The sequence below is a fragment of the Drosophila bipectinata genome, chromosome XL, assembly GCF_030179905.1.
Source record: "Drosophila bipectinata strain 14024-0381.07 chromosome XL, DbipHiC1v2, whole genome shotgun sequence".
Classification (NCBI taxonomy): Eukaryota; Metazoa; Arthropoda; class Insecta; order Diptera; family Drosophilidae; genus Drosophila; species Drosophila bipectinata.
In genome coordinates this window covers 12648020-12663250 of record NC_091734.1, presented here as the reverse complement: position 1 = coordinate 12663250, position 15231 = coordinate 12648020, and the positions used below count along the sequence as shown (strand labels likewise).

Below are 15231 nucleotides of genomic sequence, written 5' to 3'. Positions count from 1 at the left end.
TCGATAGGCCGCCCATCGATGGGTGCACTAAGCGATGTAAGCGATGCACTATCGATTGGCTGCAACGATAGTTTCCTCACTAACTGAATGCACATCTCAAAATCAATTGTTTGGCGCTTTTTCTTGTTTACGGCATTTCATTTTCTGAGGAAATTCGCATATATCGTACATTTTGCCAATTACAAATTAATTTATTATCAAAATGATGGAACCCTTTGATCCCCGCTCCATTGTCAACGGTGGCATGCTGAAACAGTTTGCCGGCCAAACGGTGAGCATCATGGTGCGTGTGGAGAGTGTGGCGGGCGCAACGCTCCTGGCCAACTCCACGGACAACCAGAAGCTGAGAATCAATCTGCCGGGCGAACTTGGCGCTGCCCAAGGTGCCTGGGTGGAGGTTATTGGTGTACCCCACGGATCCGACTCCATCAGAGCCAAAGAGGTGCGTTCTTTGTGGGGTTTCTTTCTTAAAATAATATTAACTTTCATCCTCGCCCTTTTCAGGTGATTGAGTTTGGCGGCGAAAACATTGATTTCGATACGGAGGGCTACAATGGCATGACCCATGTCCTGAACAACGTCAAGGCCTTTTATCGCAGCGGATAAGAGGCTCATAATTAGAGAATAGATGCACCTAGTTTACAATTTTTTTTGTTTATTTTTTAAAAATAAAAGCGAGATAATCCTCATACTCCTGGAGGGCATTCCTACAAATTCGAACCAAGAGCACCCCTCCCTGTAGCTTTAAGAGAAAAGAACAACCATCACTCTCACAATTTGTTATTTGTATATTATGTTGGTATAAAAAAAGGCTAACTAGCAGATAATCCATTCAACAGTTGGAACAATTAACAGAGCGCCACGAGATGACCTGGATGGGATTACAAAGGGAGGGGGGGGGCAGTTGTTACTATGGCTATTGGAGCACAGCCGCATTGGCCACCACGCTGGGATTGTTCACCACCTCGCCCAGAGAGTCGAGCACCTCCTTCCTGTAGTCATCGAACTCGCCGTCGATCTCGTTGATCGTCTGGTCCTCAATCACGTAGAGAGTGCATCCGGTTTCGCGGATCAGTCGCTCGTCGTGGGACACGATAATGACGCCGCCCTCGTACTCGTTGATGGCCTCCGCCAGGGCATCGATACTCTCGATGTCCAGGTTGTTGGTGGGCTCGTCGAGAATGAGGACGTCGGGCGCACTCAGGCACAGCTCGGCGAGAGCCACACGCGCCTTCTGGCCACCGGACAGGTCCTTCATCTTGATGGTGTGCGCGTGGCTGACCAGGCCAAAGGAACCCAGGGCCTTGCGCGCCTTCTCGTGCGGCAGGTTGAACAACCGCTGCAAGTACTCCGCGGCCGACTCCTCAGCCGTGAGATGCTCTCCGGAGTGCTGGTCGAAGCGCCCGACATGCAGGCGATGGTTCTTCCGCTGCTCGCCCTCCTGCGGCTCCAGCTCGCCGAGGAGCAGCTTCAGGAAGGTGGACTTGCCCACGCCGTTGGGTCCCACGATGGCCACGCGACTCGTCAGATCGATACCGAAGTCGGCCTTGATGAAGAGCGGCTTCTGGTTCGGGAAGGCGAAGGTGACATTGTGGACGCCCAGGATCGGAGGCTGCAGCTGTGAGGGCTCTGGGAAGCGGAACTTGACGATGTACTCCTTGGGCCGGGCCAGCAACTCCTGTGGTCCCTCGTCCTCGTCCTGCTTCTGCTGCTTGCTCTTGTTCTTCTCCTGCTTGCGGGTGAGCGACTCCTTCTGCTTCTTCTCCGCCGCCTTCTTGGACTGGCCGTGGGCCTTGAGCTCGCGCAGGCGCTTCTCCTGCTTCTCGTACTCCTTGACCATCTCGCGCCGCTTCTGCACGTACATCTTCTTGAACATGGAGTAGTTGCCCTTGTAGTACTGCAGCTTCTTCTGGTCCAGGTGGATGATTTCGTTGCAGACGTTGTCGAGGAAACTCTGGTCGTGGGACACGATCAGCAGCGTCTTCTTCCAGCCCTGCAGGTAGTTGTCCAGCCAGATGACGGCGTTCAGGTCCAAGTGATTCGTCGGCTCGTCCAGCATGAGCAGCGTGGGCTCCAGGTAGAGGGCGCGCGCCAGCGAGACTCTCATCCTCCATCCACCGGAAAACTTGTTGGTGGGCCGATCCTGCATCTCCTTGCTGAAGCCCAGACCGGCCAGGATACGCCTGGCTCTGGCCTCCGCCGAGTAGGCTCCGATAGCCTTCAGTTCGGCAAACGTGTCGTTCAGCTCCTCCTGCACGCTCAGATCTCCGCCGGCGAACTGCTTCTCCAGCTCCTCGGCCTTCTTGAGCATCTCCGTGCGACGCACGTCCGCGTCCAGGATCGTCTCAATGGCCGTCTTGTCGGTGGCCACCACCTCCTGTTCGCAGAGCAGCACGTCGATGTTGGGCGGTATGGCGAAGGCCCTTGTGGCGATGTGGCGCAGCAACGTGGTCTTGCCATGTCCGTTCGGGCCCACCAACCCGTACCGCCGGCCGTGGGCTATCAGCAGATTGGCGTTCACGAACAGATCGTTACCTGAAACGGGATAGGGGTTTTTTCCAATAAACAAGCTGCCGGCGTAAACATTGCGCCGATGACTCACCCTTGGCCGAGATGGTGAAATTCTCGATTTTGATGTCCACGGCGTGCTCCAGGGCTGCCTGTTGGCCGGCGCTCTTCTGCACCTGGGACATGGTGAAGTTGTTGTCGAGGTCCGAGTGGCCGGCACCGCCCTTCTTGGTCATCAGCTCCATTTGGCGTTCGTACTCCTGCTGCTTCTTCTGCTTTTTCTTCTCCTTGTGGGTGAGTTTCTTCTCCTTGGGATCCTTGCTCTCCTCGGATTTGGGTTCGGCATCGGCCTCGACCTCCGGCTCTTCTTCAGGCTCTGGAGTTGGCTCTGGAGTGGGCTCTGGCTTGGGTTCGGGCTTCGATTCCTTCTCGACAGACTTCTCCTTGAGGCTCACAGCTGCCACCTTTTCGGTCAGAGCCTCTTCCTCGTTCTTCTCTTCCTCCTCCTCCTCTTTCTCTAGCTCTTCCTCATCCTCGCTGGCAGCATATTTGTTGGACTTTTGTTGCTTCTTCTTTTGCGACTTTTTGGGAGCCACCTCCACGATCTCCTCCTCTAGATCCTCTTCGGGCGCCTCGTCCTCATCTTCGTCATCGCTGACGGCGAACTTATTCTTCTGCTGCTTCTTCTTGGACTTCTTGGAAGCTGGCTTGGCGGCCACCACCTCCTCCTCCTCCTCCTCGCTGCCCTTCAGATCCAGATCGGGCTCTTCCTCGTCCGAGAAGTCGTCGTTTTTCTTTTTGTTCTTTTTATTCTTCTTGCCAGCGGGCTGCTTTTTCGCAGCTGGCTTCGCCTGGACCGGCTCATCCTCGTCCTCGTCCTCGTCTGCAGGAATTGCTTTCACAGGCTTTTCGTCCTCGTCGCTCCAGTCGTCGTTCTTCTTTCCCTTCTTACCCTTCTTGGGCTGTTTCTTCTGTTGCTGCTTGCTCTGCGTGGAGGAGGCCACGCTTTCCAGGTCGTCGGCATCACGATTCTTCGGGGCGACGTCCTCGTCACTGGAGTCTCCGCCACGCTTGCCCTTCTTTCCCTTCTTGCCGGACTTCTTCTCCGTCACAGCGGCGGCCACTTTCTCCACCTGCTCGTCATCGTCATCGAAGCGTTCCTTCTTTTTACCCTTGGCCTTGGACATGTCTGCGGGTTAAGTGGGTTGTGAGTACCAATAGGAGACACCAAGCCAGGCAACAACTTACTCTACTGCCGAGTTTCACTTTCACGTGCACAGCTGGCAAATTCCTCCAATTGGATCGGAGTCGGAAGAGGAAGCACCTGGCGATGGCAGAGCTGAAGAATTCGCGCACGCGATGCCTTTGTTGTGTGTTATCGATAGTTACATCGATCGATGTACCTCATGTATCAGTGTCTATTTAAGAAACTTTTAAGACCCCAAGTGTGATTGAAAGCAAATAATGTGTTTTTGTGATGATTTTTAAAACGCATTAATTTTTGATTTGCAATCGAACCGGGGTCAAGGTATGATTGGTGCCAGTTTTGCGCACCAGATGGCGCTGCGGAAACCTATCGACGTTGTTCCACCACTATCCCAGAGCTACATAATTGTTTAATAAACAATTAATCACTTAATATAAACAAAAACCAGTGCAAATAGTCAATGTAATGTAAAATAGAGCCTGCTAATTGACCGTAAGCGAGTCAAGCTCTTATCTCATACGGAAAAACAACGGCTGAAAAACACACACAACACCACCACCACCAACAACAAAAATCATAATAACAACAACAAAAAAACCAACCACAACTCAAAGGAGATTGAGATTCGCAACGCAATCAAAAAAAAAAAAAAACTACAGCAAGAGAAAAAAAAATAATAAACGCAAATAAGGCAAAACGCATAAATAAATAGGAAAATAATAGCTAATATTACTACTAGCTAGGAGCAAGTGGAAAAGTACAAGCAAATAAACAGAAAAAGAAAAGAGAAAACATATGTACGTTGCGTGAGAGTGACGACTGTGACCGTGTGTGTGCTGTTTCGTGTTTAATTGTGTGCGTGCGTGTGTGTGGGAGCGAGAGAGGGGTACAGGCAAAGGTGGTTAGCCATAACAACAACAATAATAACAAAAACAACACGACAGCATAAGCAAGACCTTGAAAACTTTAAAAGCAGCGAAAAAAACACAAATCAAAAAGGCGAAAAAAACAAAAAAATAAAAAAACAGCTCCGAAATTTTTAATAACTAAAACCTAACTATAAAAAAAAAAAATAGAAAAAAAAACACAAATCATAAACCACAAATAGCAAGAAGAAGCAACGAAACTGTTATGGAGAGTGACGACTTCCATCATAAGCACGGCGCCAATTAGCGACAGACTACTGTGGGGGAAAATCCATAAAACGGAGAGCGGGTGAACGGGAGAACAGGAGAGTGGGAGAGCTGGAGCACTGGATAACTGGACAGCTGGACAGCTGGAGAACTGGAGAGAATCGCGAGAACTAGTCTAGGAATAACTGTAAGGAAAAGCCAGTGAAAAACATGGCAGCAGCCGAAACGGCGGCCCTGGACGTGGCCACTGGAGGCACTGCATCGGGGGGAGGAGCCGCCGCTGGTGGTGCCGCCGAGGCGGCCAATGGCCGGGAAGCACGCAATCTGGCGGAGAAACAGCGCCGCGACAAGCTGAACGCCAGCATCCAGGAGCTGGCCACCATGGTGCCGCATGCCGCCGAGTCGTCGCGCCGCCTGGACAAGACCGCCGTCCTTCGATTCGCCACCCACGGCCTGCGGCTGCAGTATGTGTTTGGCAAGTCGGCCTCCCGGCGGCGCCGGAAACTCTGCCTCAAGGGCGTCAACTCGAACTCCTCCGCGGCCTCATTCCCCGGCGAGATGCAGCCGAGCACCATCCAGAATCCCAATCTGCATCTCACCGACACGCTGATGCAGCTGCTGGAGAGCTGCTTCCTCACCCTCACCTGCAGCGGCCAGATAGTGCTGGTCTCCTCCAGCGTGGAGCAGTTGCTGGGCCACTGCCAGTCGGATCTGTACGGCCAGAATCTGCTCCAGATCACCCATCCGGAGGACCAGGCTCTGCTGCGCCAGCAGCTCATCCCGAGAGACATCGAGACGCTGTTTTATCAGCAGCAGAACCAGAGCCCGCACAATCCTCACCAGCAGCACTCCACATCCACCTCGGCCTCGGCCTCGGGCAGCGACCTGGAGGAGGACGAGCTGGACCCGGAGCAGGAGCAGGAGCAGGAGCGGGAGCGGGAGGAGGACCAGCCCTACAACCGTCGCACACCCAGTCCCCGGAGCATCGCCCATCTGGCGACCGTCGACGAGCGCCTGCGTTCCGACCGCCGCTGCTTCATCGTCCGCCTGGCCCGGGCCTCCACCCGGGCGGAGGCCACCCGGCACTACGAGCGGGTCAAGATCGACGGCTGCTTCCGGCGCAGCGACTCCTCGCTGACTGGCGGAGCTGCCGCCAACTATCCCATTGTGTCCCAGCTGATACGCCGCTCCCGGAACAACAATATGCTGGCAGCCGCTGCAGCGGCGGCGGCAGCAGCGGAAGCCGCCACCACGATACCGCCCCAACACGACGCCATCGCCCAGGCGGCGCTGCACGGCATCAGCGGCAACGACATCGTCCTGGTGGCCATGGCCCGGGTGCTGCGCGAGGAGCGCACGCCGGAGGAGATGGAGGCCAGTGGCATGACCTTCTACCGGCAGCCGGAACCCTACCAGCTGGAGTACCGTACGCGGCATCTCATCGACGGCAGCATCATCGACTGTGATCAGCGGATCGGCCTGGTGGCCGGCTACATGAAGGACGAGGTACTGCTCTCTAGCTCTCCGGCTGGGGTAGCTTTCTCCACCTAATCAGCCGCCTAAATAATCGCAATTAGAACCATTCTGGCTTGTGGCTTCTGGCTACCCGATTTCACCAGATTGGCTAATTTTCTTGGCCAGTTAGCACGTTTCTTGATTGAGTTCCGCACTCCGGAATTCTGCTAATTGCTGGCCAGAAGCAGCCATATGGTCTCGTGGCTTAGTTTGTGAGAGTCTGGCCCAGAATAGTTCTAAATCCCTTGAATCCCGACCAATACTAATCACCGTCCTCCCTTTTAGGTCCGCAACCTGAGCCCGTTCTGCTTCATGCATCTGGACGACGTGCGCTGGGTGATTGTGGCGCTCCGGCAGATGTACGACTGCAATAGCAACTACGGCGAGAGCTGCTACCGGCTGCTGTCCCGGAACGGGAGGTTCATCTACCTGCACACGAAGGGATTCCTCGACATCGACAGCGGCAGCAACCAGGTGCACTCGTTCCTCTGCGTGAACACGCTGCTGGACGAGGAGGCCGGCCGGCAGAAGGTGCTCGAAATGAAGGAGAAGTTCTCGACGATCATCAAGGCGGACATGCCCTCGCAGACCACCAGCCCGGACCTGCCCGCCTCGCAGGCGCCGCAGCAGCTCGAGAGGATCGTCCTCTACCTGATTGAGAATCTGCAGAAGAGCGTGGACTCGGGGGCGACGGCTGCCTCGCCTGGTGCCCAGTCGCTGGATACCCTGATGGACGACGGCTACAGTTCGCCGGCCAATACCCTGACCCTCGAGGAGCTTGCCCCCTCGCCCACGCCCGCCCTGGCCCTGGTGCCGCCGGCGCCCTCCTCCGTGAAGCACTCCATCTCCAAGTCGGTGAGTGTCGTGAATGTGACGGCGGCTCGCAAGTTCCAGCAGGAGCGACAGCAGCAGCAACAGCAGCGACCGCCGGCGTCCGCCTCCCAGGGCGTCATCCGGCAGCTGAGCAGCTGCCTCAGCGAGGCGGAGACCACGTCCTGCACCCTGTCGCCGGCCAGCAGCCTGAGTGCCGGCGAGGCTCCCGACACCCCGGACCCCCACAGCAACACGCCCCCGCCGCCGCAACAGCCAGTGCGTCCGAGTGTCCTGCACCGGTCCCTGACCAGCACGCTGCGATGACGGGCCGACGGTACCTGGTTTGCCTTCTAGTAACGGGTGTGGTGTAATCTAAGTGGGACGTCGAGGGCAGACAGTACCGGGTATCTGGCAGGGGAATGAGTGGAAAGTAGAGCCCGGAAGTGCCCTAAAAAATAGGTAGATTGGAGGAGATAGTTTGGATTCTCTTTTGGAAACTATTTTTTTTTAAGAAAGGAAGTTTTTAAAATAATTTTTAAATATTTTAAAGATTAAGGAGTTAACATTTTTAATAATTTTAAAGATAATGTATGATTTTTAAACTTCCTACGAAGATAGGAGGTATATCATTGTTATATCTTGAATGTGATTTGTTTTTAAAATCCTTTATTGTATAAAATCTTTTATATTTTTTTCTTAAAAATACCAAAATGCCTTAATTTCGAGATAACGACTGCAGTGATTATCCGATCACGATGATGTTTACTAGAAGGACAGGAAGCTATAGCTATAGATTGTCTAAACTGCGAGATAAGAGCCATTAGTATAACAGCTAGTATAACACTTGCATAATCCTGCGATTGGTTTTTCGGGCTACTGGGCTTCTACTTATCACTTATATTTTGATTATATATTCAAATACTTCCCCCGATACCTGATGCTGTCTCGACCGTTCCCATAATCAATAATAATCTTTGTTATGTAATTTACGTTTAAAAATGTAAATATGTGTGTTTGTGAAACGTTTTTTTTTTCGCATGTCCGTGTATGAGTGTAGAGTGTGGTGTGTAGAGTGTGGTGTGTAGAGTGTGGTGTGTAGAATGTGTGTGGATACTATTAGATCAGTGCTCGGCTTTGGGTTTAGTTCAAATTGAAAATCCTCAGATCCCCGCCACTTGCCCCCAGAAACCAGTGTCTAAGCGACAAAATGGAGAAAGAAAAAAGAGTACAAAACCACAAACAAATATTTATTTCGTCCTAAGTCTAGAAATTCTCGCTAATATAACAACTCATTAACAGTTAAACGATCCAACGATAACTGTAATCGACGGAAATTAGACGATCGTTTCTCGAAGAGAGAGAGAGTGAGAGAGAGAGCGAGAGAGGCTCAAGTACAGTCGGACTTTTCTAAACCAAACTTTTGGGAAGATTTTTTTTTATAAAAAGTAGTTAGTTTATTTAAACAAAAAAAAAATATAATTGAAAGAAGTATAATTGTTAAACTAATATAATTTTTGGTTTTTGAAGTAGATTTTTACTGAAATCATTTCAAAACAGATTTTTTTAAGTTTTAAAATTGGTTTTCATACCAAAAGTTCTTAAAATGCCTAACTAAAGCTTTAATTTGATGTTGAATCCCTTTTTTTAAAGCATTTTTTAAATATTTCTTTTAAGAAATGATCTAAATTTTCCTTTTATGGAACGGTTTCAATATTTTTCAAGGTTTTCTGTTTTCTTTTGTAAATTATTGAAAAAAAAATAAGTTTAAAAATGTAATCAAAATCGTTATTATGGTTCAAAAACAACTTTTTTAAATCATTTTTTAAAAATTCTTAAGCACAAGGTTTGAAAAAGTTGTTCATTTTGAATTTTTAACATTTTTAATATTTGTAAATATATTTTGACATACAACCTTCAAGAAGCCTTTTAAAGAATAACTCAAAAAACAAGAAAATAAGTTTAAAAAAATTATCGAGTGCTTTTGTTAAAAATATTAACCATTATAATAATAATCAAGAAAAAATGGTTTTAAACAAATATTTTAGTTCAAAATTAAAATAGGTTCTTAAACTTTTAAAAGGTTTGAAAACATTGCTAAAAGATATGTACTAACCCCGTCTTGAAAGTTTCTTCTTAGGGAAGTTCGCCTGTAGTCCAATACTCATTAAGCCAGACAGTGAAGTGAGAGAGATAGCCGGGGAAACTCTTGCCCACCTTTCCCTTTCTGGCCTGTTATCAAAGCCTTTGCCATCGTCCTTGGCGTTGCGTTCTTATCGCCGCGTATCAGGAGAATATATAGTTTTTTTTTTTTTTTTGGGTGGTGTTGGGGTGAAATGGTTTTTGGGGGGCATTCGGGGAAAATGTGTTTTTTTTTTGTGTTTTTGTTTTATAGCGAAATTCAGCGCATTAATAATCGCTTAAAAATAAAAAAAAAATATCTATCTATATATAAACATACCTATATATAAACTTATACCTTTAATGTACGCTTTTTGTTTAGCTCAATTTTTTGTTTGTATTCTTAATTATTACTCGGAAGCGTTCGATCGTTCGTGTTTCTAGTGTGTAATTCAATTAAAAGTCTATTGTTAATTTCCCAGCGAATCGTACAGTGTTTGTTCAAACGAGTTGTGCTCTTTAAACACTTTTTGGTTTTATATTAATTTGTACTTTTTGTTTGTTGTTATTTGCCAAAAAAAAAAAAAAAAAAATGAAGAGAAAGAAAATTGTAATGTAAACTAAATTAGTACGTTATTATTTGTAATTTAGTTAGTTTTAAATGCTGAGCGGTAGTCTTGTAAGAAACATAATGTGTAATGTCTTTTTTTTAGAACTTGCTACATCCTAGCAATTAAAACTTAGACTGTAATTTAACAATAATTAATTGTAATAATCAATAACAGTTCATGAAGATGAAAAATTAATAAATCATAAATTATATTATTATAAAAAGTGGTTTTTGTACACGGTTGGTGAGTTCCAAGTTTGAATTCTAATATTTCTAGCGCCACCGCCGATAAGAAAAATTCCAATTGGAAGCGTGTTATCGATAAAAATATACCAGAAAATCCATGACAAAAGGGGCTTATAAAATACCAGAATCCTGTTTAGTTCCTAAAAAGAGCTATTTTTAGATTCTAATAAGATTTAAAATCATTCTATAATTTTATTAATTTCTTATAGTTTTATGTTTAAATATCTTTAAGATACAATTTTTAATATTTTCGTTATACTATGTTACCTGCAGATGAGCGTAGCATGTTTGATACCGTAAGCTAGTATAAGAGTAGCACAGTTTTCAAACTGGCCATAGTGTTACCATAATTTCGTGTGTTCGGATTTTATACCGTTAGGGTCACACCAAGCCCAAGAAATTTGATTTGAACTCGCTCTTCTTGCTCTCTCGAAATCTTGCTGATTTTTGTCTGCGTTCTCAGTCTGCTTCCGCACCGCGTCGCTGTCGGTGTTTTACGTCGTCTGCGCCGCGTCGTCTGGTGTTTGTTATTTGGTTCCAATCGGTGACGGTTTTTTCAAAAAAATACCCACGATTTCGGAAATGATTTTTTTAACGAGTGTCCAAATATTGGTGTGTTGATACTTATTTTTTTTTTAGTTTGATTTTATGTACCATGAGATACATAACTGTTATGTACATGTGATGATATTCGGTTTTTTTTTTGGATTTGAGGTCCAAAAAAGAAGTGCAGTGGGAAAAGTAAGAAATTCTGAATGAAGCTTAAAGTAAAAGCAGAAATTGAGAGTTGTTTGGTTTGGAGGTGTGTGTGCGTGCGTCGTGTGTTTTATTTATTCAGTAGCAGCAATCATTAAAATAATAATAATAATAATAACAACAAAAACAAGAGGAGAGAGGGTGGCTGGGAGAAAGGTGCAGGCGAAGCAAGAGAAGAAAGCAACACCTACGCATTTCCCGGCAGCTTTCTGTGTTGTTTTTTTATATTCCGTTTTGGTTTTTTTTTGGTTTTTTGTTTTTGGCATGCCTTTGCTTTCTCTCTCTTTGAAACGGCCAGCCTCCACCCACCTCCCCGTGTGTGTTTGCTTTTGGGCCCCTTTTCAAAAATTTCTCCACTTCCTGTTCTCTTCTTTTATGCGAGGGTGTGTGTGTGTTTGGTTTTTTTTGGGGGGGTTTTGCTTATTGTGCGTTAATGAAACGCACCTATTAAATAATCGATACAAATGGCGCAAAATTTCCAGCAGCCCAGCAGGTAATGTGTTCAACACACAAAGAAACTTGTCCCACATTCGTGTTTAAAAACCCAAAAAAAAAAGAAGTGGAGAAATAAATAAAAACTTGTTTTGTTTTGTTTTTGTTTTTCAAGAGCTTTGCTTGTTACTGTTACTGTTGTTGTTATTGTTTATTGCAATGCACAGAGATGATCATAAAATGAGCAAAGCTCTCTGTCTCTCTTCGGGGGTCTGTGGATCCCTTTGCTCTCCGCCTCTTTCCCTCTCTTTATCTCTCTTGGGGCTAAGATCAATCAATCAATGCAATCTTGGTCTGCTTCTTCCCGTTTTCCGTCTCCTCGCTCTCTCTGTCTCTTCGGGGACTGCAGAAACAAGGTTGAAGGTCTTTTTTGCATTAAAAACAACAACAACAACAAAAAGTAACACAAAAGTCTCCATATCTCTAAACAGGTTTCTCTTATTTAGTTTTATTTTTTGTATTTATTTGTTTTGTGAAGAGAGGAACCTTTTTTTTTTTTTGAAAACATTTAAATATTTCAATGACGTCAGCGGAGGCTAAATTGTTAATCAGCACAATTTTTGCACAAGCCAGTGCAATTAATTAGCACTTATCTTGCTAAATTTTTTATTCCCCATAAATCTGCATATATATAGATATTTTTACATATATGTATCTACAGAAAAATCTTTAAAAAAAGCCTTCATTGTAGCTAAAAAAATACAAAAATATCTGAAAGCTTGGCGCAAGCGCAAAGTTATACAGAAGAAGAAGCAGGGCAGGTAGCCAGCGAGATGGCAATATCAGTAGTTCTCTCCCACTCCCTCACCCTCGATCGCTTGTCCATTTGTTTTAACTTTTTAGCTTCCCTACTCTTTCCCAGATTCCAGATAACAAAATGAAATAAAAAATAAATAAAAAATTGGTAAAAAAAAAAGTAAATTTTAAATTTCAAAACACATTGGAGAGAAAAAAACACAAGAAATTGCGAAAACATAATGCATTTAATAAAAGTTAAGACTAAACCCGCGCTACAAATTCCCAAAATCGTAAGAAACTAGCAAAAAAAAAAAACAAAAGAGTCCAAAACAAAAAAGCAAAAGGCACAAAACAAAAGTAAAACAAAGGCAAAAAGCCAACAGGAACAACAACAACAACAACAACTACTGCAGAAAGAGAGCCCAAAAGGCAAAACGACGGCCCCAAAATGTTGTATCAGCTAAGCAAAGCCACTACTAGAATCCGGCTCAAAAGGCAAAAGCAAAAGCAAAGGCAAACCCAAACGCTGCAAAAGCAAAAGCAAAGGCAAACGCAAAAGCAGTCAAGAGAGCCGCCGCAAGCAACAAACCGAAAAGCTGTTCCACAACATTGCTGGCTCTGGAGTTTAGCATTTCTGGCAGCATTTACTCTGAAGGTGAGTCTCACAAAAAAAAGAAACATGGCTAAAACACAGACACTCACACACACACACACACGAACTCTGGCACCCATACAATAGAGGGTGGCTATACAAAAAATACTTGGCTCAAATACTTGGCTTTTGATAGCAAAGTTTTGGCCAAAACTTCAGTTCCAGTTCCTCAATACTTCATGTACTTTCTATGTTTTGAAAAAGTTGTATTTTTGGGAAAATTATTCTCAATACTTTTTCCAAAAATGACCTTTTATATTTCATAGGAATAGGAATTTTTAGGCATAATATATGGGGTTTATGATATAAATACACTTTATAGACCAAAAGATTGTAATATAAAATACTATTTTTGAAGGAAAATTATTCTTGTACCCGATTTTATATACTTATATTAACTTGTTCTTATATTAACTATGTTTATAGAGATTAGATCGAATTTTAAAATATAATATAGGGGTTTATAATATAATTAGTCTTTATATACATATGTAAAAAGGTATTAAAAAATTAAATACTGTTCTTTGGGCATAAAATTCGGCTTAAAATATATTTGGTCTGAAACAAAAGGATTGAAAAATGGAATACTATTTTGATAGGAAGCATATTCTCAAAACTGTTTTCGAAATATTTGCAATCCTTATTTCAAAAATGCTTTTGCTTATTTGAAGAAAACTAACTTTTAAATGTTATTTAATAAATTTTAAGGTATAATATAGATATATATCGTATATTAAGGCCTTATGAACAAGAATATAATGCTTGAACATAAACTTATACTGTTTTGTATAGGAAACAAAGTTTTTAAAATTGTTGTGGAGAAATGTTCAAAACTTATTTAAAAACTGAATTTTAGTAAACTATTTCTAGGTGGGGTTGTTTTAAACAACTTTAAGGTATAATTTAGGCTCTAATATAGGTGGATTAATCAAGAAATCCTCATAATAAATACTTTCCAAAATAATTTTTGGAAACAATACCTATTTAGCCTTTCTAAACAAATATATAGAAATATGGAATACAGAATCCATATAATTCATATTTTTGAAAACTGCTTTTTAAAGTTCTTCAAAAACAACACACAAATTGTGGTTCAGTATCTGAAAACTGTTAGGTTTTATCTAATATTATTAATAATATTATTATAAAAAATAGAAAAGTTTACAAAACTGGACTAACTATATCATTAAGCGCTAGATACTGTGGCCTTCGGCTATGTGAGTGTTTAAGCCTTAAGGGTATTTATACATGTTGTGCCTTAACTTAATATTTAACCATTATCTATTTTGTAAATTCTTCTTCTTTAATTAGGTAACTAGTCTGTGTTTTACCTAATAAATGATAGGTTTTCTTTAAGAATCTTATCTTAGGGAAAGTATCTTAAGATACTAAACTTCAAACCAACTCAAGGCTCTAAACAAAAAGGATCAAGTCTCAGAAATAATAACCCTTACTTGTCTTTTTAAAATAAATCTTTTTAACTTACAGGACTTCTATAACTTGCATTTAAACCAGAACTGTGGCAAAAACTATCTATCGATTGCGACATAAATCTATTTAATTAACTTTCTAGAGTTGTAGGGGCAATCAATGCCACAAGATTCTGCAAACATGGTCGGCAGTTATTTATTTATTTGTTTGTTTGTGTGACCGACCAACCGACCCCCCATTTCCTGATGTAAATCACTGAATGGGTGTACCCCCCTGCTGCTTTGGTCTTTCGTCTTTTCCCATGTTAATTAAATTCAATTATTTCGCATCATGTTTGCCTTTCATTATTCTTAACTCTTAGCACAAAAGCGGATGTATGTATGTATATAGTCTCATATTCTCCATCAAAATCAAAGCTCTTGGCATTATTTCAAGACCTCGAGGAGGCGACAGAACTTGGAATTTGAATGTTGCATTTTAATTGGGTTTTGTTGAGGTTGTCATTTTAAGGCTAGGTTTAGAATGAAATTTATAAGTTACTCGGAAATTATATCCTTGGGGGCACTCTCAATGGGGTTCGTCACCTACCTTGCCATCGTGGTGTTAAGAGATATTAATACCTGGTACTTGTGGCGTATTTGGTTTCCATTTCGTTTTATTCCTATTAATAGGATAGGATATTATGTTTTAGAATATAATTTGTAGTAAAAATCCTTGAAAACTCTTCCCGTGGGGTTCGTCACGTACTTGGATTGCCCTTCACAGTCGTAAAAAATATTAGTTCTCAGTACTAGAGAAGTACATCGTATTAGTTGCTTTATTTTGTAATATATGTACATATAGGTTTAGTATAGTATTAGATTATATAATACATATTATTGCAAACACTCGTCACCTACTCGGATTTCCCTTCAAAATCATAAGAGCGAGTAATACTCGGTACTTGTAGAATTTATAATATTCCTTTTAATTACTTTTTATTTTAAAGTGAGAGATAAAATGGGGATTTAAT

At 43.6% G+C, this 15231-nt stretch overlaps 4 protein-coding genes across 7 annotated transcripts in view; 3 read left to right on the top strand and 1 right to left on the bottom strand.

Moving 5' to 3' along the window:
- Positions 1 to 81: 81 nt before the first annotated feature.
- On the top strand, positions 82 to 691 carry RPA3 (Replication protein A3). Its single transcript, XM_017254587.3, has 2 exons — positions 82 to 442; positions 505 to 691. Exons 1-2 carry the CDS (start codon positions 203 to 205, stop codon positions 604 to 606), a joined length of 342 nt encoding a protein of 113 aa, XP_017110076.2. The 5' UTR covers positions 82 to 202; the 3' UTR covers positions 607 to 691.
- A 73-nt stretch (positions 692 to 764) lies between these two features.
- On the bottom strand, positions 765 to 3939 carry LOC108134324 (ATP-binding cassette sub-family F member 1). The gene is made up of 3 exons (XM_043209702.2): positions 3757 to 3939; positions 2603 to 3697; positions 765 to 2535 (listed from the first exon to the last, which is right to left on the bottom strand). The coding sequence occupies exons 2-3, from the start codon at positions 3693 to 3695 to the stop codon at positions 917 to 919; spliced, it is 2712 nt and encodes a 903-aa protein (XP_043065637.1). The 5' UTR covers positions 3696 to 3697; positions 3757 to 3939; the 3' UTR covers positions 765 to 916.
- Positions 3940 to 4072: 133 nt separating this feature from the next.
- Met (Methoprene-tolerant) lies at positions 4073 to 8181 on the top strand. The gene is made up of 2 exons (XM_017254588.3): positions 4073 to 6354; positions 6649 to 8181. The coding sequence occupies exons 1-2, from the start codon at positions 5059 to 5061 to the stop codon at positions 7498 to 7500; spliced, it is 2148 nt and encodes a 715-aa protein (XP_017110077.2). The 5' UTR covers positions 4073 to 5058; the 3' UTR covers positions 7501 to 8181.
- A 2460-nt stretch (positions 8182 to 10641) lies between these two features.
- Positions 10642 to 15231, top strand: part of Ptp10D (Protein tyrosine phosphatase 10D) — a 65820-nt gene continuing 61230 nt past the window's right edge. For all 4 annotated transcript variants that reach the window (XM_043209701.2, XM_043209700.2, XM_043209699.2 and 1 more), the window contains exons 1-2: positions 10642 to 10762; positions 12261 to 12791. In XM_043209701.2, coding sequence (XP_043065636.1) covers positions 12585 to 12791 — 207 coding nt within the window. In that variant the 5' untranslated portion in view covers positions 10642 to 10762; positions 12261 to 12584. The remainder of the gene's footprint in view (positions 10763 to 12260; positions 12792 to 15231) is intronic.